Genomic DNA, 24,872 nt, shown 5'->3' on the forward strand with positions numbered 1-24,872 from the left:
AATCCAGCTGCGATAGAATGCTTCTCACAAGTTCTCTTTCTGAACAGCAGCTGAGTTCATGGTACTGTTGTACCTTGCACTTGTCAAGTTTATCAGTGAGTATGTTTCTGAGGTTAAAGGTGAGTTTGGGCCATCAACCCCCAAGTCTTTTGTTAAGACACTGTGGGAAAATTCTCACTATGCCCTAATGAAAATTTTCTTGTAGAGAGCTCCTAGTGAGGTTCCGCCTCTTAAATGCTCGAGTCCCCTCCCTTCCAAGTGGGAGTGACTTTGGGGACAGTGTTTCCAAACAGTTTTATCTTTGGTGTAAATTCCATCAGACCCAGACCTAACACCATGTGGGAGAAAACAAAGAGTCCCTGCAACCCTCCCCCTCACCCCGCCCCTCGCTAGGGCCTCACCCTTCTGCACACAAGTGAATTCCGGGGAAAATGATGGTAGGAAATAGTTGTGTACTACAGGCAGCCATTTGAACTAATGGATACCCTGCTGCGAGTCTTTTTTTTTTTTTTTTGAGTCTGAACCAAGGGCAGAGAGGTTTGATCCCTGTCCAGTAATAATGAGCTTGCCCAGAGCCAGAGAACAAGAAACAATAGTTATTGTCCTTGGACTGGCCCATTACCTAGAAATCTTAGGGGAGGGGCATCAGGTGTTAAGAGGATCTCTGTTTCTGGATGGACCTGGCTGTGGGAAACAGAAGGATAGGTTGTGAGAACTGAAGTTTTCCTACCCCTTCTCTGTCATCCTCAAAAGCGTCTCTTTTGCAACTGTCTGCTGACAGAACTTGGAGCGCTCTGCAGATAAATAGGGCAGACAAGAGCTTACAGTTGGAAGTGAACAGCTCTGTCATAAAAACGGGCCCGAGGGAGCAGACAAATGGCACAACAGAGCGGGAACTAAGCGTTGGTAGCCTCAAAATGCTACATAAATATTGTGAATAGTTGAGTCTTGATGCTCTTCATAATTTATAAGGGTGATGGTGTGACTTGGTTAAACTGTGATCTGAGTTTGTGTTTGTAAAAGTCTTTTAAGTCTTGTAATTCCTCCTTGCCTCCCATCTTTTCTTCTTTCCTATGTAGGTGCCAAGCACTGTGCAAAGTGCAGGGGGTATAGGTATGAGTAATAGGGTGGCTGTCCTTAGAGAGCCAGACCTCAGGTCCGGGAGAAACAGACTGGTTTGGTGAGTGTATGCAGATGGAGCCCCTTGACGTTAGACTGCATGTATGCACGTGGGTGTGTTTGAAAGCTCCAAGTACGTAAACTCCATTAGTGACTTGGAGACCCTGCTGTCAACTTAGCTATCATTTCTGTTGACCATAGGGGTCACATTAGCACTCAGGAATGTTTTCTCTGCGTCTTTGGACACAGGGGAGCTAAGGTGAGGTAGGAGGTTTGTAATGGAATTGAGTGTGTTGACCTCTAAAGCAGCCTTGAGCTTAATCGCTAGAGGGTCGGGGTGGGTGTGGTTTTTGCATTTCTGTGGGACTGTTTCTACAGGCTTAAAATAAGTCTAAAATTATCTCCTGAAAATGCCGGCTTTCATCAGTGTGGATTTTATTTTTGGTTGCACAGGGTGTGTTTGCATAACAGATGTGAAGGACTTTTTTCTTTTAGAGCTATTGAGGGCTTCTGGCTGGCAGAGAGGAGCGTTGGACCTTCCAGGCATGCCCTCCCCCATCTCTTCCACCACCGTGCAGATAAATTAAAATACTTAATTTGCTGCTCTAAAAATGGCATATGGGAGATGTACAGTTGGATTCATTTAAAGCACGTGTTCCATTTTGGGACAGCAGTGCTCTGGAGGAGGGAAAGAGTCTCAGTGGAGGTGAGAAGGCAGGGTGGAGTCCTGGGACACTCAGAAAATCGTCCAAATGGGCCTCTCTCTTCTCTGCTGGGCCTTTGGCTTTTGATCTGTAGAATAAGTTATCACCGCTTGTCATTTGCCTTTGAGATGTTAATTTATATTCACCAGTGCTACACAACTCCTCAGCTGTTCTTTCTGGTAGTCTAGGCTGTTAACCTTACCCATGGAGAGCCAGCTAGAAAACATTCTCTGCTCTGGGGACTGTGTGGTCTGTAGCAACTACTCAAACCCTGCCATTGTAGGGCAAAAGCACCTCAACAATGTGCCAACAAATGAGCATGGCTGTGTTCCAATAAAACTTTATTTGCACAAACAGAACCTAGCTGAATTTGACCCAGAGGCTTATGAGTTTTTGATTCTTGTGTTAGTGGCTCTATGCTTGTCATTTGCAGTTACTCTCTTCTCTGTGGGGGGAGAACATCAGTGGCTTAAACTTTGTGTTGAAAACACCAGAATCCTTGCTTAAGTTGCAGATAACTGAGATATGTCAGCCACAGGTGGGGTCGATGAGACAAAAATGTAGCAATAAATTTAGTGTGACATGTGTAACAGTCTATCTTATTCTTTGTGGCCTTTTGAAATAAATGGTAAATCATTCACAGATTAAAAAAAAAACCACTTATATTCTTCTTATGTAGCCAAGCCAAGCATTTTGGTGATCAGGAAGAAGTGGGGATGGAGACAATGAGATCGTGGGTCCCCTCTTGCTGGGGACCCTCCATTCCAGGTTTAATAAATGGTAAAATGGGAAGATGCAGGACCAGAAACCTCAGTGTCTGCCATATCCTGGTCCTCAGTACGAGGACCGGTGACTAGGGTCTCTTAGAAACTTGAGATTCTAGGTATGGTAGAGTCCGATCTTTTGGGGATATTAGATTCTCACGTCCCATCTAAGGCAAAAATCATGAGCAGTCAAAATTAACCATGAATATGCTTGAAATACCCATGAAGTAGAGCACACATGGTTCTGTGTGTACAAATTTCACTAGAAAGTTAGCCTTTTGTCAGCATGGATTTTATTTTTATTATTATTATTTTTAAGTTTATTATTTTGAGAAGACAGAGACAGCACAAGTGGGGGAGGAGCAGAGAGAGAATCGCAAATGTGTTCTGCACTGATGGTTCATTGCCTGGCTTGAACCCATGAAGCTGTGAAATCATGACCTAAGCTGAAACCAAGAGTCAGATGCTTAACTAACCGAGCCGCCCAGGTGCCCTAGTATGGATTTTTTAAACCCATTTTGTTCACTGCTTGTGTCCCTATAACCTAGAACAGTACCTGCACGTAGTAGATGTGAATCACTGAGTGAATGACTGTGCTATACTGTATATTGAATTGTACAATTAATGTATAGTATGGAAAAAAGATTTCACATGTGAGCTTTAGTTTCACTGGGTTTAAAAAATTTGGTTATAGCAGATAGTCACACACAGTTGAATTTGTGTATAATATGTCATCAGTGTATTCCAAGTCCACATATTCACAAAGAAAGCTGAGTTGGGTCTCTCTTGTCTTTTTGGGGTTTTTTAATTAATTTTTTTAATGTTTTTTATTTATTTCAGAGAGAGAGAGAGAGAGACAGTGTGAGCAGGGGAGGGTCAGAGAGAGAGGGAGATACAGAATCTGAAACAGGCTTTAGTCTCTGAGCTAGCTGTCAGCACAGAGCCCGACGCGGGGCTTGAACCTGTGAACCGTGAGATCATGACCTGAGCCGAAGTCGGACGCTTAACCGACTGAGCCATCCAGGCGCCCCTCAGAAATTAAAAAAAAAAATTTTTTTAATTGTGTCTGATAAGTTATACAAATAGGAAGGTTTGCCTATTGACATGATTAGTCGTCTTGTTATACAACCTTCATCATCTTTGTGTTCACAAGTGATTCTTCATTGGCCTTTCTCCTCTCGGGGCAGCAGAAAGTCCTCCATCAGACCTTGTGCTCTATGGGAGGGGGGAGGAGAGCAGTAAGTGCTAAAACAAGGCGCAGACCTATATAGTGAGTTTTAAGTTGTCTCTGGGATTAGGTGTAGATTTTTTCCTTGATCTCAGAGGGTCCCATTCCCACCCCACTTTCCTTCATTATTGGGGCAGTGTGTACTGGGCAGAGACCCTCAGGAAAGAGGATTGAGATGCTGACCCCTAGGGGGCCAGTGGAGGTTGTCCTGGCTCCAAAGGGTGTTTGTGTGGCTCTCCTGACACTTTCCTTCCTTTCTTCTACTCTCCCTCTTGCTCCAACCCCAGAGTTCTCAAAAACCCTCCCTGGGGAGAGTTTGGCAAGATCTGTTAAAATTTAAAACAAATTAACTTTATGACCCAAAATTACCTTCCTGGTATCTGCTCTCCTTAATGTTTATATGTGTAGAGGGAGATAGGTACCATGGGGGAAATATCTGTCATGCATTATTTTTATAAGAGTGAAAAATCAGAAACAACCTAAATGTCTGGCAGTTGGGTAACAGAAGCTAATTAGGGTTGGTACAGACCTGCCCCCACCTGCAAGACACAGTGAGTGTAGATTGACACAGCAAAGTGTCCAGAAGGGTATGCACGCAGCTGCGACAGAACTTACCCCTGAGAAGTAATCAAGTTGGAGGTGGGGTGATGATGGTCAAGAGGATTGTATTTTCTCTATCTTTGTTGTAATTTACATTTTCCTGGGCAACAAAAATATTATTACGTGTTGCTTGAGTAATCACAAATCAATAAAATTTAGGAGCGATCCTTGGCCTTTGCCGGTTGATTTCTTGGAAGTATGGTAAAAGACCCGCTGGGTTCACTTCGTGACCCGTACCCAGACCTGGGCTCTCTCCTCAGCCATCTGCAGTCCAGCTTCTGCTCCCACTGGCTCTAGAGAATATTCTGATTCAATGTCCCAAATGACTGTTGGCTGCCTGTCCTTCTCAGTCCCCTCACATTGTTACTTCTCAGTCCCCTCACATTGGCATTAAATTTGACACTGCTGACCATGCTCTCCTTCCTTTTTTGTTTTTGTTTTTAATGTTTGCTTTCATTTTAGAGAGAGAGAGAGCAAGTTGGGGAGGGACAAAGGGAGAGGGGGGCAGAGGATCTGTGTTGTCAGCATAGAGCCTGACTCAGGGCTCAAACTCAAGCAAGACCTCACGAGCCATGAGACCATGACCTGAGCCAAAGTCAGATGCCACACTGACTGCGCCACCCAGGCGCCCCACGTTCTGCTTCTCGAAAGCCTCTCCTTCTATTCTCTTCTTAATTCTGTACCTTTTCAGTTTCTTCCTTCTTCCTTGCCCCTGAATATTTGCATTCCACAGGCTTCTGGGTTGTGTCCACCCCTGCCCCCCTCCGCTCCTTCACCACATTCCTCTCTCAGTGAGTTTTCTTACTGCCTATGATTGCCTCCTTTGCTACTTCTGCCGGTCTACCAAATCTTTATTTCTAGTTCAGTTATCTTCCTGGAGCAGCACACCCTTGCTTAGTCACCAGCTCACCCTTCCCATTGATAGAGGCACCTCTAATGCAATCTGTTTTTTAAGTGAATCATTGCCCCACCACTACGACACTGCTCTTCTGTGATTCCTGTTCACCACTGGTCTGCCATCAGATAGGCTCTCAAGCTAGAAGCCAGGAATTCCTGTACCTGAGTTCCTCTGCCTTAAATTTGTAGGCTTACATCAGATCAGCAAATGGGACCTATGCATTCTGTGGCCCCCATTCCCCAGTGCTGTTGCCTCATTGAATTCAGAGCTATAGAAGTTTTCACTGGGATTAACTGCGATTAGTTCTGTTACTGGTGTGGTATAGTTTGTACATTCCTCCTTTGGTGTTACCTACTTCTCTTCCAGAGACTGACATTAGTAGATACCTGTTCTCCGCCTGTGGAAGATCTTTTCATTCCATCATAATTAGTCAGTCCTCTGGGAGTTGTCTTGTTCCTATTGAAAGCTTTTTTGTTTACAGTTTGATGAGAGTTGTTTTCTGTCTAATTGTATTTGTGGCTGTTCCGATCCTGATGAAATGCTTGAGGTGGAGGAGCTGTGAGTGCTAACGCCAGGCTCTCTGTCATGCCTCTGTGATTCTTCAGAGTTACTGTTGGGGACATTGAGTTCCTGATTTCAGGGGTGACAGGGTCAGATAAAACTAGACTGGACGTTTCATTCCTCCTGTGGCTTTTAATAATGACGGATGGAGACTTGCATCTTAAAAATATTTAGAAACCCACCCAAAAGGGAAGCAGGCATTGGTTGTTGGTACTAATTTAAAGTAGTCCCCCACCCCACCCCCTGGGGGCACTTGAGCACCTGACTCTTAATTTTGGCCCAGGTCATGATCTCACATTTTGTGAGAATGGGCTCTGCGCTGACTGTGGAGCCTGCTTGGGATTCTCTCTCTCCCTCAGCCTGCCCCTCTCCCCATCTCCTGCACGTGTGTTCTCTCTAAAATAAAAAAATGAAAATAAAAAGCTGCCTCCATCACAAAAAAGGGCCTCAAAGATAATCACTTATCAAGGAATGAGCCCAGAGGTGGTCTACAGGAGGATGGAAGCTAACTTCTGTGTTGTCCATATTTCACAACTCCTGTCTGTTGGCCCATGACAGATAGACGTCACTGATATGGACCTGAAATTATTCCACAGAGAAAAACAAATTGTCTTAGAAAGTTTGAAGATAAGTGGAATACCAGAAAGAGGAGAGGCAGACAGAAAGAGACTCTGGTTATGAAATTCATTGTTAAGTAAGAGATATTAAACAGAACTTGCAGATCTGGTTCTTCTGGTTTTCATGCTATTAACTCTTGCCAACCTTCCCAAAGCTTTCCTTGCAGCTTGGTTTCATGCAGTGCCCTGAAAATTCGATATAATGTAAGCATCTTTAGCTTTACTAGTATGCTGTTTTCTCATCTCTCCCAGGTAACACTTTAATATTAGGGGGACACACCTCTCATCTTCCTCCTCTCTGTTTCTGTAAGAACCCATCCGAAGTCAGTACTTGTTTCTGAGTTTGCAACATCTGGGCCTCTTGGCCAACTAGATCTGTATGTAGGCCTTTCCATAGCTCCTCTGTGGACTCCTGGTACTTATTCATCTGAGATTGACATTGTTTGTGGGGGGGTGGGGAGGGCGGTGCGTAGCTAGCATCTCTCCTATGTAGGAAAAATTGTGTGGATTTTCTTCTAGCCTCCATGTCTTTGAGCTTCATACTTATGTTGATGTTTTGAAAATACCTTCCCTGATTTGGAAGTTCAGATATATTTTCTTTTGACTAGTGGCTAGGTCTCTGAAAAACAGGTAAATGAGTGTTGTTTTTTCGAACTTGATTCTTATATAAGTAAGTTCTATATAAGAACTTGATTCTTATATAAATATGCCAGGGAAGGAGTCACGTTATTGGAAGTTACCCTGTATCTTGCAACACCAATCCTTTGGCAAAGTGGGTAGAGCATCTCCTGATTTCTAAGATGCTGATTGCTGATTGCCACCACCACCCCGCCCCGTGTTTAAATCAGAATGCAGCAACCCTTCAGTAGTTCATATAATGTGCTGATTCCCTCCCTAAAAAAGTTTTCTCTCTCTCTCTTTCTCTCTCACTCTTAATTTAATTATTTTGGGAGAAAGAGTGAGGAGCACACTTGTGAGCAGGCGAGGGGCAGAGAGAGAGGGAGAGAAAATCCCAAGCAGGCTCCGTACTGTCATTGCAGAGCCCAATGCGGGGCTCAGTCTCATGAACTGTTGGATCATGACCTGAGCTGAAATCAAGAGTTGGATGCTTAGCCAACTGTGCCACCCATGCACCCTCCCCTTTTTTAATGTTTATTTATTTTGTGTGTATGAGAGAGAGCATGAGCAGGGGAAGGGCAGAGAGAGAAGGAGACATAGAATCTGAAGCAGGCTCCAGGCTCCCCTTCACTGCTCACGGTCTGTCTCACTCGGTCTCTCAAAAATAAGTAAATGTAAGAATTTAAGGAAGTTTATTTATTTATGTTTTTAAGTAGGCTCCATGGCCAGTGTGGTGCATGAATTCTCGATCTTGAGCTTAAAGAGTCGCACGCTCTAGAGACTGAGCCAGACAGGCACCCCAGGAAGTTTACTTAATGGCTATTATGGATTAGGATCTATGGCAATCACTTTACAAGGATTGACTGATTTAATTCTCAGGACAGCTTCAGAAGGTAGTGGCAATATTATTTCATTGTACAGATACGGAAATTGAAGCTCAGAGAGGGTGTGAATTTGCTCAAGGTAGTAGGGGAGTTAGGGTTGGAAGTCCACTGAGTCCTTGTTAATTTTTTTGATAATTTTTGGGCTTTGAGTTTGGCTGCCTTGGGGATTGAAAAGAAACCCCTTGCCCACAGGTCCCTTACAGAACCAATATAGATGTAGTGTCCTTGGGTGCCCAGAGCCCTACTTAAGGAGGCAACACCCTGAGCAAGACCACTGCCTTCACCCCTACAGTGTGGAGCCTGTGTGTGATGTGTGTTTTCTTTTTCTAAAACTGGGATGGAGCTTGGAACAGCAAATATTGAACCAGAGCAAATTCCCCTTGGTAATTCTGCCGGTTCATTCAACGGAGAGATTCTTTGCCTAAAAATATTTACCACTTGCTGAGGGCTAAATGACTAAGTCACCCGCAGAGCATAAAGCAGGTCTTAGTACTTGGAGCAGCCGGTAGTTTGGCTACTTTTATTTTGGATGAAACACATACTCACCCTTTGATGAGCCTAAGAGCCTCTGGGAGTAAATAAGGGAGGGGATTTTTAGAATGGAAGTTTAGGCCACCTGGCATTAGCGTTTTCCTTGAGATGGATTTGGGGAGGAGAGCAGAGAAGTGGGTATGGGGGTGGGGGGTTTGGCGGAAAAGCGCCTGAAGGTAAAAGATGGGCTGGTGTAGATGAAAGGGGTACTGACATTCTTGTGTGACAGTTGATGACAGGGGTGCCTCAAGGTGCCTCCAACCCTGTATGTTAAAACAAATGCCTGATGGGTTCTTCTAGGTCCCCCATTTGTCCTCTGCCAACCCCACTCCCTTCCCAAACAGCACCCTTCCCCCCCGTTCACTGCATTCGTGTCATCCATATAGTCCTACCAGTTGGGAAGTTTACCTACAGAATTTCTGGTCTCCCTGCCGGTGGCTTACCTTCTTCATCTGTTACCTGGACTTTTAAACAGTGGCCTTCCACCTTACCCACCCGCCTCACACCGGTCATCTTTCCAGTATGTCCTCTGCGTTCTACATGCTAGCTTAAATTGTTGTTTTGTCTTGCCTTCAGAGTGGGGACCAGACTTCCTAGCATGGAGTACACCTGGCCCGTCCCAGAGAGAACTTGATTTCTTTTGAGCTTTATGTTATGCCAGGGAATGCTTTTTTTCTTATTTCTTTTTTTTTAAAAGCATAAGTGTGTCTCATGCAATATTTAATGTAAGTATGTCCCAAATACTGTATGGCGCATTGCTAGAAGGTAGAGGAGGAACAGTAATTTATATCTCCCAAACTGAGAAGGCAACTTTGCGACTAGAAGACGAAGCCGGTGACTCCATACAGTTTATACAGAGTTTTATTTAGGAAACCTTACTGACTGTGGGGATGAGGGGTCGTGGGGGGTGAATCTGGCAGAGAAGGATCCACAGCAACTGCACAGTTATCCGCTGCAAAGTCTGGACCTTAGTCTGGATTTTACAGCGAGGGTACATGCAGGAGAGCCCTTGGAATGAGGTCAGAGCTCCTAATTGACAGCTAACCTTTAATTAGCTCTTGTGGCACCACCTATGCCTCAGGAAGAGGCAGGGTTCTATCTAACCCATCCAGGGAGGCCAGAACCAGCCGCCCCTGGCCCTGTTCTGGCCTTGGCGGGCATTCCGAAGTTGTGTCTGTTAACCCCCAGGGTGCCCGGAACACCTAGCCCCAAGGGGAGAGTCCTCACGTGAACGCAGACTAGCAGGAGGGCCAGAGGTGGAGTCAGTACTGTCAGGGCACCTGCAGATGTACTCACACTAAAAAAAATCTGTCATTGTGTACACAAAATTTAAATTTTACCACACAGTTTGTATTTTATCTGGTAATCCTTCACGTGTTACTTTGTTTTGGAGCCTGTTAAAAAACACCATAGTGTCTCCATGCTTTCACATCTCCAACTGATCTAAAAAAAAAAAAAAAAAAAAAAAAAAAAAAAAGGNAAAAAAAAAAGTACAGGGTTGCAGGGTTGCAAAAACTTTCTGACTCCAAAATAGTTGACGTTTCTTTATGAAATCTTTTGTATCTATCTGTTCACAGACAAGGACCTATAATAATAAGTGGGTGTCAGCAACAATGCATTTTTGCCTGAGGCATTTACTTGAAAAAACATGCTGTTTTGGAAAAACATGTTTCAGATTCAGGTATTAATGACTGCAGACCTTTTCTGAGTGGAGGGAAGATGAAGTCCAATTAAATTTAGTCTTCCTTTTGCTGATGGAAATGAGTTCCTGAGTTACTGTTGTTTCTTTAAGATCATTTGTGGAGAGGGGCCTCTGGAAGGGCTCAGTTGGATAAGCATCTAGCTCTTGGTTTCAGCTCAAGTCATGATCTTGCAGTTTGTGAGTTCAAGCCCCGCATTGGGCTCTGCCCTGGGGGTGAGGAGCCTGCTTCACCTCTTCACCTCTCTCTCTCATCTCTCTCTCTCTCTCTGTCCCTCTCTCTGTCTCTCAGTAAATAAACAAATAAACCTATAAAAGAATCTTTTATGAAGAAAAAACTAAATTGTCATGCTTTAGTTTTACTTCTAGCTTTGTGTCATTTTTTTCCCTCTGCAATGTTTCTTGTCTTGTGAATAACAGTTACAATGTCATTTTCAGCTTATTGTTTTGTTCTGAAGAATGTTCTAACCATCGATGAAGTCTTTATTTTCCAACATTAGTTGGGAATATACTACTTGCTTTTATTATGTAAGATTTTAATCATTCTGGTAATGCATATAGGTTTTACATTGAAACCTTCTAGTTGGACTAGAAGAAACCATTACCAACATTCATCAGAAGATTAAGATTCATAAATAAAAGTGCCAATGGATAAAAAAAAAAGAAGCTCAATTACTAGCCAATTCACAGAGAAAAAATACAGATAGCCATAAATTTAACAAAAGATGTGAAACTTACTAGTACTGAGGACATTGAAACAAGATCGTGTTTGTTATTGTTGGGGAGGAAAATTTTTCCTTACCGTTCAAAAATTTCCTGGCTGGTCTAAAAATTAAAATGACACGAGACAGATTAATAGGGGAACATCAAACTTAATTTCGTACTGTTCACGGAATCCACATAATCTCATAAACAAGAGATTCCAAAGATAGACAAAATGAGGTATATATGTCAACCTGAACTAAGGAGAAGGAGAAGGGGCTTGAGACTTCGATGGGAAGGAAGGTAATTTACAGGAAGATGAAAAAGGGTAAATGTTTGGTAAACAAACGTTTGCTGGGTCATATAGAAGCAAGGGGCAGAAAGAGGAATTTTCATAAAGAGACCCTGCTGAATTCCTCCTTGTCTACTACAACTAGTTCATGGTATGCTGTAGTTCTTTATTTTTTTAAAGAGAGAGAGGCTGCAAGTGAGCAAGGGGGAGACAGAGAGAGAGAGAGAGAAGCAGGGGTCACCTGAAGCAGGGCTCCAATTCACGTATGGTGAGATCATGACCTGAGCTGAAGTCAGATGCTTAACCGACTAAGCCACCCTACTTGACCATGGTGGTGCCTCCCTTTCTGGAGCAAGTCTTCTATTAAGTTCTCCCCCCGACCCCCGTCTATTTTTTTTTAAGGCAATTAGCTGGGAAGGTCAAAGTTTTTTTGAGTCTTCTGAAACTTGATTGTTTTCAGATCAATGTAATTCTTTTTTTTTTTTTTCAGATCAATGTAATTTTCATGCCCAAGTGGCATATATTTGGGCCATTTGTTGTGATCCTTATCGTTAAATTGGGTGTTCAGGTTGGAAATGTGAACAGTCTCAGATATTACTGATGAGACATAAATTGGTGCCGTCTTTAAAAGTGTGGTTCGACTCTAACTCTTGAAACTAAAATTTGATTCCACTTGTAAGTCAGGAGTCTTTCCTGTATAAATGATGGCATGTGTACAATGAGGAAGCATAACAATGTTTATTTAGTCAGCATTTGGAATAGCAAAAAACAAATAACAGGAAACAAAAAAATCATTCGTCACAAGTTCAGTGTGGGAATATTTATCAATTTTCATCTAGAATTCTTACTATAAAGTATTAAATAGTGGTTAAAAAGTGGGTTGGGATTTTATTTGTAATTAATAGGGAAAGATCTCCATGGTTTATTGTTAGGTTGGAAAAAAACATATCCCACAACAATACATATAATCTTTTATTTAACAAAGCTCTTTGTGTGTATACTATATAGAGGGTCCCATACAAGTGTATGCGTGTGTGTGTGTGTGTGTGTTGGTGTGTGTGTAGGTGGGTATATTGTGAATAAGTGTATGAGGACATACACACATAAACTAATAAAAATACCCACCAAATTGTTAGCTCTCTTGAAGCGAGGAGTGACGTTTCGGGGCGGGAGTGAAGAAAGTTTCTCACTTTTATTCTATATATTTATGCTTTTCAAGAAAAAAGACAAGTATAATTTTTTAAAAATTCCAACACCAGATTTCAAAATTCATTAGGATAAGTAAAGGTGAAGTGGTATGCTAGGAGTACTGTGTCTTTAAAAATAATTCAGAGAAAATCAAGTCTTTCTCTATGCACAGGGTGCATTCCCACATTGGATTTTGACTTGTGGGCTCAGGGAACACTTCATGACAGCCCCTCGTACCCAGCTTTACTATTGTTTTTAGAAGTTTGATTGTTTGTTTATAATCTCTGCATTCAACATGGGGCTTGAACCCACAATCCCAAGATCAAGAGTCAAATCACTTCCGACTGAGTCAGTCAGGCACCCCTCTCTTTACCCACTTTTAACAGATGACTTTTTCTGTTTTTCCTCAGATTCCTTTTTATGAAGATATTTGTAAAGGCATTAAAGCTGGTGACACCTGTGAGAAACTGGTGGGGTATTCTGCGGTGTATAGAGTCTGTTTTGGAATGGCCTGTTTCTTCTTCATCTTCTGCCTTCTGACCTTGAAAATCAACAGCAGCAAAGGTTGTAGAGCGCATATTCACAATGGGTAAGTCTTCAGTCTTGGGGGGGTACTTTCCCCCTTTTTATTCTGAATAGTTATTTATTTTGAGAGAGAGGGAGTGTGAACAGGGGAGGGGTAGAGAGAGAGAGGGAGTGAATCCCAAGCAGGCTTGGCGCTGTCAGTGTATGGGGCTCAAACTCATGAACCATCAGATCATGACCTGAGCGGAAATGAAGAATCAGACGCTTAACAGATTGAGCCACCCAGGCGCCCCTAGTTTCCCCTTTGCTGATATTCAGAATAGTGTTCCTTGACCTCTTCAACTAATCAGGCCATCTGACTGCTTTTCCTCTAGTTGAAATTGTTGACACTGATCTCAAGGAAGGTGGGATTTGTCACCCCTCAGTGGCCAAGAATTAGAATCCTATTTGTAACACCAGCACCACAGTGAGAGATGCCGCAGACACTGGACTGTGATTTCTAGTCCTAAGACCTGTCCCCAGGTCATTTCCACCCCCCGCAACAAAGTGGCGTTTGGCACGATCAGAGGCCACGCCGAGTTGGTCTTAATTATGGGAAAGGCAGTCTCCAGTCACTTAATTACTTCCCCTCGATTTGGAAGGAACAGTACCAGTGGCAGAAACATGGACTGACATGCTTACCTTCTAAGAGGTCTTTTGTCCTTCCATGAATATCATTTAAATACATTTCCTTTTTTTTTTTTTTTTTTTTTTTTTCCAGCTTTTGGTTCTTTAAACTTCTGCTGTTGGGGGCCATGTGCTCAGGAGCTTTCTTCATTCCAGATCAGGAGACCTTTCTCAATGGTACAAATGGGGTATTTGGGGTACCTATTTATTTTGTTCCTATCCATTTTGTGAAATTGTTCAAAAGTGTAGTCCAGGGTGCCTTTGAGATTTCAAATTGGTGATTTTTTTGTGGTTTAAAAAAAAAGATCCCTGCCTTACTTGCCCACACTTTATCCACCTTCTCCACTCCCTTTCCCCTCCTGTTTCCTCATCCTTCTCCATCTAGATCTTTCCCCTATTCCTTCCCTTTCTGGCCAGGTGTTAGTCTGCAGCTTGGAGGGTTCAGTTGATAATTTTAAGGTGATTGGCCTGAAGGGAGAAGGAGGGCCTCCAAGTCTGTTAGAAAGCCAGTTTAGTGTGTCAGCATGATGCCATCCCTGGAGGCCCCCGGACGCCTTGTTCTTTCTCAGCACCGCCCAGGAAATCGCCTACATGGAACACAAGTCTTCTTAGTTTTAAATCTGCTGCAGCTATAATGAGATAAGAAAGGCATCATCCTGTCTTATTTCTAAACTTATGTGAAACTGTATGTAACATTGAATTACATTTCCTATTCCTAGAATTTCCCAAAATTAATTTAATTTGTTTTTTGTTTCGTTTTTTTTCCCCCCCTCCTCCAAAATTAATTTAATTTGAAGCTGTTAATCATAGCTGAAACAGGGGCCTGTCTACATGAGAGCTAGGGAGGTTTAAAACATTGTTTAACCCAAACGAATTCATTTTCCTAATTAAGGGAGGAAAAAATTCACACTGTTAGTCCCTAAGGAACAGCCCATGGCTCCCTCAAACAGTCACTAGGGTCTGGCTGGTTTTTAGGGACATAACCAGTTGTATGCACTCCCGAAGGAAGTTCTCTCCAAGTCTTATTTTCTCCTAAAATGTTGTTAACTAGTTTTCTATTCCCCACAGATGTACTAAAATGTATTAGAAAGATAGATTTAGAATGGGATGGGACTGACGGTTCTTTTTATAGCCAAGTGCAGTTCTGTCATTTTCATAGACTTAGCTGTAACCTAGACATGTGGTACGGCTCATTCAAGGTTAGAGCCTACTCGCAGCAGAGTGAGGAGTGGATCTGAGTCCGTGGTCCCCAGTCTGACCCTCATTTCCTTACTAACCTCTGGTGGCTTACTGCCCAATAAAATTTGAACACTTTTTTCTTTATAATATGTATTTTTACTTATAAATCATGGGTTGTTGTTGATTTCATGATTTGCTGCATCTGCTAGGATCACTGTCAGTTACAGTGTGGAGGTTCATCTCAGAGCTCCAGAGCCACACTACTTGTGTTCACATCCCAGCTACGTCCTTTACTGGCTATGGGACTTTTTTTTTTAATGTTTTATTTATTTTTTGAGAGACAGAGAGAGACAGCGTGTGAGCAGGGGAGGGGCAGGGAGAGAGAAGGAGTCATAGAATCTGAAGCAGGTTCCAGGCTCTAAGCTGGCAGCACAGAGCCCGATGTGGGGCTTGAACCCACAGACCGTGAGATCATGACCTGAGCCGAAGTCGGACGCTTGACCTACTGAGCCACTCAGGCGCCCATGGCTATCGGACATTGTCAATTTACATAGACTCTCAATTATTTCTCATCAGTAAGGTGTGTATAACAATAGCGCCCATCTTATACGATTGCATGGAAATTAAATGTGTTGCAGGTACAGTAAAAATGTAACAAAGGTAAACTGTAAAGGTGCCTGGGTGGCGCAGTGGGTTGAGCGTCCAGTTTTGGCTCAGGTTATGATCTCACGGTTCATGGGTTCGAGCCCCACATTGGGCTTTGTGCTGACAGCTCAGAGCCTGGAGCCTGCTTTGGATTCTGTGTCTCCCTCTCTCACTCTCTCTCTCAAAAATAAATAAAAACATCAAAAAAATGTAATAAAGGTAAACCGTAGTCATTATTCTCTTTTAAGCTCAACACTTGCAGTGACCACCTCATCTCCTTGTGGATGGTCTTCTTTTGCAGCCTGGCGCTATGTGGGAGCCGTCGGGGGCTTCATCTTTATAGGCATCCAGCTCATCCTGCTCGTGGAGTTTGCACATAAATGGAACAAGAACTGGTATGTGCATTTTTGGAAAGTTTCCAAGTGAACGCACTCGCTGCTGGGGGAAACTGCCTGCGGCACCGTGTTGGTAGAGGCTCTACCCTGCACTCTGTTGGCACGGATGCCCCCCCATCACCAGAAACAGTTTGGTACACTTTCCCTTCACTCCTGCTCTTTGAACCTGTTCATTCACTCGTCTCCTATGCAGGTTTTCCTCTCCTTTCTTCCTTTCCTTCTTCTGTTGCATTTCTTTTTCACTCTTTGGCTTTTTCCCATGCTCTGTCGTTTGGGCTCTGAGTCAACTGCTCTTGTGACTTAGCCACACTCCCATCCATCGCTGGCACCTCTCAGCCCTAAGAGGTTTTGACAGTAGATGCCTGAAAACTTGGGAGGGTTTATCTTAGGTTTCCATCTTCAGGAGATTTTTTTTTAAAAAAAGTACTTTCGGGGTGTCTGGGTGGCTCAGTCAGTCTGACTCTTGGTTTCATCTCAGGTCATGATTTTGCAGTTTCAGGAGTTTGAGCCCCACATCAGGCTCTCCGCCAACAGCGCAGAGCGCGCTTGGGATTTTCTCCCTCCCCCACTCCACTGTCTCTCAAACTAAATAAATAAACTTAAAAAAAATTTTTTTTCTTGTTCTATCTCAATCTGCCTAAGAGCAGAAAGACCCCTTCATTAGGGAGATGTGTTGTGCTACTTAGAAAGGCATCCTGAATTTAAAAATGTAGATACTTTCTAAGTGCCTTGAACATGGACTTCATATCCTAGGAGAAGTAGTAAATGCCAAATTAATAATAGTAAATTTTATTTCTCACTGAGCAACAATTCAGGAAATGGCAACTAGGTAAGTGTCAGCCCCTTGAGTACTAGAGGCCACTCCCTTTGTGACTCTGGGCGGGACACTTTGCTGCTCCTATTTGCTGCCCACTGTCTTGCCTTCCTTATAAAATAATGAATGAAAATAACTGTCTTTTGTACCTAGGAAGACTTTTGTCATTCTGTCATTTTTATCCATATCATGTTATTTTAAACTGTTTTAGAAAAAAGAAATCAGAAAAGAATGTATGGACATGAAATTCATTTCTTTGTGAAAACAAAATATATGATCCAGATTCGCTCAAAATACTTTTCATTCTGATTATATTCCTCAGCTTGGTGGTAGGAGTTGTTTAAGTTTGGTTTTATTTCTTTAGAGATCAAATCAAGAGATGCAGGAGTGAAAGGCTAGTGTTATCATTTTATAATTTGGTGAATACTGGAGTAAGTACCCAAATACTTTTCATCAGTTTTTAAAATATTTAAAGCACATTGAATAGTCACATAAGTGATACTTATTTATTTTGTCTAATAAAAAATCACACTAAATGTTTCCTTAAATTTTCACATATATAGGTGAAACTAGGAAACTTCATGGTAAAATAATATCATTTTCGATACTGAGTGCCTGATTTGCCCAGTAAGCAGTATGTTCTCTTCAGAATACTTCTTTACTCTGACTTGAATGTTTTGATCAATTCTGAAGCTGATTTCCGGGACTAATTATTCATGCCAAGTTTTAACAGGCATTTGGGGAGAGTTGGACTGCTGTAAAAACCTTCCAGAAATCTCTCAATAACAATGACTTAAGAGCTTTGCAACCAATGATGTTGCTATTGTCTGTGCATTGAGGCCAGTATCCCAACAAAATCCCCTAGTGTCAACATATTCATAGTTGATTTGTCTGCCTAAAATTAAGATTAAGCTAGGCAGCTCACTAATAGTATATTTTCAGGTAAATTAATCTAATTTACTAGGTTTGTTTTTTTAGCAGAGTATTGCTTACAGGGATAGTCTAGAAAATATATCACTCTTCATGGAACAACCAAAGTGCTTTTTCTTCCCTTTTCCTGTTTTCTCCCTCTCTCTCTTTTTTTTAAGTTTACTTATTTATTAGAGAGAGAGAGGGGGAGAGGGAGGCAGAGTGAGAAGAGAGGGAATCCCAAGCAGGCGTCCAACTGTCAGTGCAGAGCCGCATGTGGGGCTTGATCTCACTAACTAGGAGATCATGACCGGAGTTGAAATTGAGAGTTGGCCACTTAACCAACTGAGCCACACAGGTGCCCCTGTTTTCTCTTTTCAATAAATACCTTTCTTTTTTTTTAGAGAGAGAGACAGAGCATGAGTGGGGGAGGGACAGAGAGAGAGGGAGACACAGAATCTGAAGCAGGCTCTAGGCTCTGAGCTAGCTGTCAGTGCAGAACCTGACGCGGGGCTCCAACCCATGAACCATGCGATCGTGACCTGAGCCAACATCGGCCGCTTAACCAACTGAGCCACCCAGGTGCCCCTCTTTTCAATAAATATCTTGAGAAAGAAAACATCCCAAAGGCAGTAGGATGGAGGCCATGGGCCCGGAAAACCAGGAGAGTGCAGATGTTTGTGCCTCTGCTCTTCTAATTGCTGTTTCCCTTTAGGTATATTACTTGGCCTCTCTGACCTCTTGTTTTTCACACCTGCAAAATAATATGGTCACATTAGATGTTTATTATTTTTTTCCTTTCTCCTTCAAATTTTGTGATTTGAAGTGACAGTTCTGTATCAAAATTGAAATAGCAAAAAGTAGAAGGTACATTCAGGGGTTTTTAGCAAAGACCCATTTTCTAAATGTGCTAGATTTGTAATTTCTGTTGTGGTTGGATGTTACTTACTCCAGAGCCAGAGCCCAGCCTGGTGCCAGTGTCCTGGGGTATCAGTGCATTCTGCCCCATTGTGTGGTCCTTTTCTAATCTTCAGAGTGCTTCAAAGTGCTTCCCACTTAGCATTTATTCACAGTTTTGGGGAGTATTAGCTGTGTCCCAGACAATGTGGTAGGTAGGCACCAAGAGTATAAAGATAAGTCATGGCACTTGGAATATCTGCAAAACAAGAGGTCACCAAGGAGGATGTCATGAATCCGGAGCAGCAGCAATAGCCACTGTTCTGCTAAAACACTGCTGAACAAAGTTATTTTTTAACAATTGGTAGTTCTCATGCAGATATTCATTAGGCACCTGTTTGCCAGCACTCAACAGCAGGAGAAGCGCCGTGAACACCGTGATGTCCTGTTCTGTGAAGCTTACCTTCTCCACGGGGCATGGACAGATAGTCAGTTTATGATCAAGCAAATAAGTCACAGGTTCAATGGGGAAAAAACTGAAGACAAAGAAAGCAGCCTGTGGGGTTTGGGAAAAGCAGGGCAGGGAAAGGCTTCATGATCAGCCATGAGGAACACCATTGCAAACAGAAGGAAGTAGGGAGGCTGAGGCAGGACTGTGCTGGGCCCATGGCCCGGCTTGTTTGGAGGCAAATGAGGGTCCACTGTCCTGCACCCCCATGGTGAGGGATGGGCACCAGAGGTGAAGTAAGAGATGGCATTTGGCCAGATCCTATCAGGATCCTGGGGCATTTGTGTGAGGTAGGAAGGGCATCAGTGGGGTTTGAAACCGGAGGAACATGATACGAAGCATATTTTAATTCCAGAAAAGATTAGAGGGTGTCAGAGGTGCAAGCAAGGAGGCTCATGGGTGATAATCCAGGTGGGAGATGGCTGCAGCTCAGACGATGGCAGCAGCAGTCAAGTTGTAGTCTGTTCCGAAATTGGAACTCATGGACTTTGCTGATAGTGATGGGGGCCGGGAGGGGGCAGGAGAGAAAAAGACTGTAGTCAGGAGTTCTTTTCTCTTTTAAAAAAAAGTTTCCCTTCTTCACAAAAGGGAAGAATGGAACTGCCATCTTCTGAGTTTGGGAAGATGAAGAAAAGCTGGATTAAGGGTGGTGGGGATGCGCACTTGGGAAGACAGTCTGGACCAGTCCCCTCCCCCACCATCTGGGCTGAACAGTTAGATAATATGAGTCTAAAGTTGAAGGGAGAGGTTAGGGTTGGAAAATTAACTTTGGGGGAATATAGGCTCCATTAACTATAAGAAAATCTTCATATGCTAGTAACAGCCCAAAAGACCAGTGAAGGAGCAGTTGGATCCCACCCACACACTGGTCAGCAGTGTTTACCTTTCTGTGTACAGTGCATTCTGTTTCTTGGTCATCAGTTACCATATAGCTTTTAGATCCCCCCACCACCAAGTCTTATTCTATTACTTCCTTCATGTGCCTTTTCTGTTAGACTAATTCTGTGGTCACTGGCATGGTTTCAAGGAATATGATGGTCATTATTGTTTTGGTCTTTCTTCCCTACTTGTCTCTGGCTGCAGTAACTTTTTCATCATTAAAGCATTTTAGCTGAGTTGCCTGAGTACTTTCCAGTTCTGTGAAAACATTAAGCAAGTTGCTTTCTCTGTGAAGGTTTGTGAGAATGTGGTTACAGTGTGGCAGTTTACTTATAAGGCAGATGACAGTGATTCACCCCAGGCTCCCTATGGTTCCGTCTTCTTGTTTGAGCGGTTTTGAACTCTGGTTTTGTTATTGTCTGAACATTTCTATAGATTGTTAAACTACTGCTTATTTCACTTACTCCTTTATTAATATTTACGTAAACTAGAGAGCAGATTAATCTGTTCTTTAAGGTCCTTTATTGCAAAACCGATTACAGTGTTTTACTCTTTTCCTAGCTGATTTTATTCTTTGCAAACTCTTCCCTGGAGCACCTGGGTGGCTCAGTTATTTGAGAGTCCAACTTCAGCTCAGGTCATGATCTCATGATCTTAAGAGTTCAAGCTCACATCAGGCTCAGTGCTGACAGTGTGGATCCTGCCTGGGATTCTCTCCTCTCTGCCCCTCCCCAACCCCTCTCAAAATAAATAAACTTAACAACAACAACAATAACAACCCAACTCTATCTTGACCCTACGTGGCATTGCTTTGGAGAAGCAGTACCACTACAGAGCTGCCTTTGTAGCAGAGGGATGAAAGGGCCAAGGTGATCCAGTCTTTCTCTGAGTGAAGTTTGTCTGTCCCTAAATAGAAGATGGGCATTAGCAGAAACTACTACAATGGCCCCTCCTGGCCCTCTGTTGAGAGGGAAACCATGAAGAGAACTCCATCTAAAAGCCAGTTCTTAATACTCCTGAAACCTATCCCAGGGTGATTCCTTTTCAGAATGGGGAGGGCATGGGGGCGCCTGGGTGGCTCAGTCAGTTCAACTTCCAACTTCAGCTCAGGTTATGATCTCATGGTTCGTGAGTTTAAGCCCTGCATCAGGCTCCACACTTGAAATTCTCTCCCTCTCTCAGTACCTTCCCTGCTTGCGTGCGCGCTCTCTCTTTCTCTCTCTCTCTCTCTCTCAAAGTAAATTAAACAAACAAACAAACAAAAGATTAGGGAGGTTAGAGTCAAGTCTGTGGAAGTACATTTTAGTTGATAAATACACATTTAAAAACAGAATGTTGTAGTGTTTAGGACAAATTCTAAGCCTGAACCAAAATGTTTTTTGGACATTTATCTGTACCTTCTAGCTTTGATAGAACCTAATTGTTGGTAAAATGACAGTCTTTTGGACAGCTGGGGGTATAGCAGCCTGGGGCCTGATAGCATTAGTCCCTGCCTGAGGGGAGGGTGAGTGTTGTCAGAGAACAGGGGCCTCATCTGGTCTTCTCTCCCCTCCCTCTTACCGCTTCTGGAGAAACAGGACCGCCGGCACAGCTAGCAACAAGCTCTGGTACGCCGCTCTGGCCCTGGTGACGCTCATCATGTACTCCGTCGCCACCGGGGGCTTGATTTTGATGGCAGTGTTTTACACCCAGAAAGACGGCTGCCTGGAAAACAAAATTCTCCTTGGGCTAAACGGAGGCCTGTGTCTGCTTATTTCCATCGTAGCCATCTCACCTTGGGTCCAAAATCGTAAGCACAAGTTTTTTCCATTCCTCCTTATTTTATACATTTTTGTGTGTGTCTTTGAGCAAATCCAGTGGGTTTGTTTTGTTTTGTTTTTAAATTCTGGTCACTTCATAATTTATCATAGACGGGTCAGCAGTTGGAAGGCTGGGATTGCAGTTTCCTCTTCACTCATGCTGAATGTGATAGTTGGCATGCTTCACGTCAAGAAAGATCTCAGTCTTGTAAAGTCAGTAAATAAGAAGATAGCTGCTAGCATTATTAATGAATGTACCACAGGAGCCTTTAAATGGAAGATGCCCTGAGTGTATATTAAGTTCTTCCCAATAATCTCTGTAAAACTTGAATGAGAAGACTCCAGAAGGAGCTCTTTCTGGACTCATCTTTCACTTGAGGCCTGTGGGCCAGAAATCAGGGACCATGTGGTCTAGCCATCAGGAAGCAGGAAATCTGATCTGGCTGAGCCAGCAGCTGGCCCACGAGCTAACCTTCCTCAGGCCCAAGCCTTTTCTCAGCAAAGCCAACAGAATTCTATAAACCTGACCTGACTCAAGGTTGTTTCAAAGGCAAATAGAAGAGAGGCGCCTGGCTGGCTCAATTAGTAGAGCATATAACTTAATCTGTTCATGAGTTCAAATCCCAAACAGACAAATTAATAATGCAGAAAGGCAAAGGGAAGAAACAATGGGATTTGGAAGTGCTTTAGAAAGTACAGACTTGAGTTGTCTTTTATAAACAACTTCTGATGTCTTAAGCCAGACTGCCATCTTTGGTTATAGAAAGAAGTGTCTGTGCTCTAATTTTCTTGTAGGTATCTGACTCTACAGGTCTGTATTTGTATATTTGTATCTGATGAAATACAAATGATATTCAAGTTTCTAGACAGGAACAGGGCAATGTGGCCAATAATTTATAGCCCCTCAAATCATTTCTAAAATAGTGTTTTAATAAGTGAACTAGTATTGGGGCACCATGGTTCAGTTCTGACTTGAAGAATGATGATCCTCAGGTCATAAGTTCAAATCCCACATTGGGTATAGAGATAACTTAAATAAACTTTAAGGGAAAAAAGTGAACTAGTATTGAATAATTTAAAGGCTTTCTGGCACTGAAAATTTCAAGTACATTATTGATAATGAGAGTACTAATCTCCCAGTGCCTTTAACTGATCAGTTAAGAATTTCCTAAAACAGGGGCACCTGGGTGGCTCAGTCAGTTAAGCGTCTGACTTCAGCTCAGGTCATGATATCATGGTTTGTGGGTTGGAGCCCCGTGACGGGCTCTGTGCTGACTGCCAGCTCAGAGCCTGAGGCCTGCTTCAGATTCTGTGTCTCCCTCCCTCTCTGACCCTCCCCTGTTCACACTCTCTCTCTCTTTCTCTCTCTCAGAAATAAATAAAAAACATTAAAAAATTAAAAGAAAAAGAATTTCCTAAAACATATTAGTGTTCACATTAAAGTACCATTTGGGTTAAAACCTACCTTTTAAAATAGTTATAATATTTTGAAATATTTGGTTTAATGTCATTAGTTACTAAGGTGAGTCTTATTCTCATGCCAAAGAGCAACATTGTAAAAGAATCTATTTCTATACCTTTATTGGTTAGTACAATTTAATAATTATAACTTGAAACAAATTTAATCAGATGGAAGTCTGGATGAAATAAATCCTTTCATGTAGACAGGTGGTAGAAAATATCCCCCAAAATTGATAAATTCCTTTTATCATATCCTGGTTACTCTAAATGATAAAAATACTTAGTTTAAATATTATAACAGATTAAAGCCCTTCCCTCAATGAATGCTGAGCCCCAGTGCCTTCCTCTTTGACCTGAACTACTATTCCGGAAAGTTTTTTTTGTATGTTGACAGAGTGAGCTTTTTTCTACTATGATGCCTGTCTGTCATTTACCTCACTAAGCTGTGTGGTCTCACAAACAGTGAATTGTCTTCTGAGGCCTTAAGACTTAAGATCCAGTGTTAATGAACCTCAGGAAGACTAGGCAGAACGCTTAAGTACGGTTGTAGTTATTATTAAAATAACGTGATGGTAGAGAACTCGGCAGAACCTGGGAGTTAGGTTAGGCTCAGTGCAAAATTCCATCCCCTTGAACACCTATTTGATGTTATCTGGAAAACATGTTGTACTTCTTCTTTCCTTTAACAATGGGGGGGTCTCAGTTTGAAAAACATTATTTAGAGGCGGGGAACTATTTTTTTAGGCTTATTTATTGTTGAAATGTAAAAGGCTATGTTAAAATCTGTCACTTTCACTTTCTAGGACAGCCACATTCCGGGCTACTGCAGTCAGGGCTCATAAGCTGCTATGTGACGTATCTCACTTTCTCAGCTCTCTCCAGCAAACCTGTGGAAGTAGGTAAGCCAGCTGGCCTCTTAGAGAATGGCTGTTTACAGTATGAATGTTTTCATTGTGGAGGAGGGAATATGTCTCTACTGAGCTGTTGTATAGAATGTCAAAGATGCAGTAAATCGAAATGGAGAGATCTAGGTTTTTCACTAAATAAAGTCCTTAACGTGGGATATAAAAATGAAAATTCCTTCTTCTTTTTTAAAAATTTTTAATGTTTTATTTGTTTCTGAGAGACAGAGACAGAGACAGCGTGAGCAGGGGAGGGTCCAAGAGAGAGGGAACACAGAATCTGAAACAGGCTCCAGGCTCTGAGCTGTCAGCACAGAGCCCAACGTGGGGCCCGAACCTATGAACCGTGAGATCATGACCTGAGCCGAAGTCAGACACTTAACCGACTGAGCCACCCAGGCACCCCGAAAATTCCTTCTTCTGAGTCTTCCTGCTGTGTAGGAAAGACAGGAACAAAGATGGGTTGTTGAGTTTGGTTTTGGGCGTCATCTGTGTTTTCAAGGAACATTTGTGTTTTGCTTATTTTCTGTTGTCTTTTTAGTTGGTTATTAATTTATTTTCTTTAAGTGGTCATCTCTCTGACTGTAAGAGAGACTGGGAAGAATGTGGGAGTGGGAAGCAGGAGACAGGATTTGAGCCCACCTCTATCATGGGCTGGCTGTGTGACCTTGAATCGCTCATCTTAAATAATGTTTATTTTTAGAGACAACAGAACATGCCTGAACTTTGGAGTCAGACTGCCTGGCTTTATAGCCTGGTTTTGCCACTTCAGTAACTTGTAGAAAGTTATTTACCTCTCTCCACCTAGATACCTTATCTTTAAGGATTTTAGTTATTATTTTAACAAGGTAATTAAATAAGATTCCTATTTTGTAGGATGGTTTTTAA

The 24,872-nt window shown here is 42.6% G+C and overlaps 1 protein-coding gene across 1 annotated transcript in view; it reads left to right on the forward strand.

Annotated features, from left to right (window-relative positions):
- Positions 1 to 24,872, forward strand: part of SERINC5 (serine incorporator 5) — a 58,848-nt gene that overhangs the window by 12,598 nt on the left and 21,378 nt on the right. The window contains exons 3-7 of the mRNA XM_077759836.1: positions 12,816 to 12,994; positions 13,691 to 13,773; positions 15,722 to 15,815; positions 21,400 to 21,611; positions 23,886 to 23,981. Of these exons, the coding sequence (XP_077615962.1) occupies positions 12,816 to 12,994; positions 13,691 to 13,773; positions 15,722 to 15,815; positions 21,400 to 21,611; positions 23,886 to 23,981 (664 nt within the window). The remainder of the gene's footprint in view (positions 1 to 12,815; positions 12,995 to 13,690; positions 13,774 to 15,721; positions 15,816 to 21,399; positions 21,612 to 23,885; positions 23,982 to 24,872) is intronic.

The sequence above is a fragment of the Crocuta crocuta genome, unplaced genomic scaffold (assembly GCF_008692635.1).
Source record: "Crocuta crocuta isolate KB4526 unplaced genomic scaffold, BGI_CrCroc_1.0 scaffold162, whole genome shotgun sequence".
Lineage (NCBI taxonomy): Eukaryota > Metazoa > Chordata > Mammalia > Carnivora > Hyaenidae > Crocuta > Crocuta crocuta.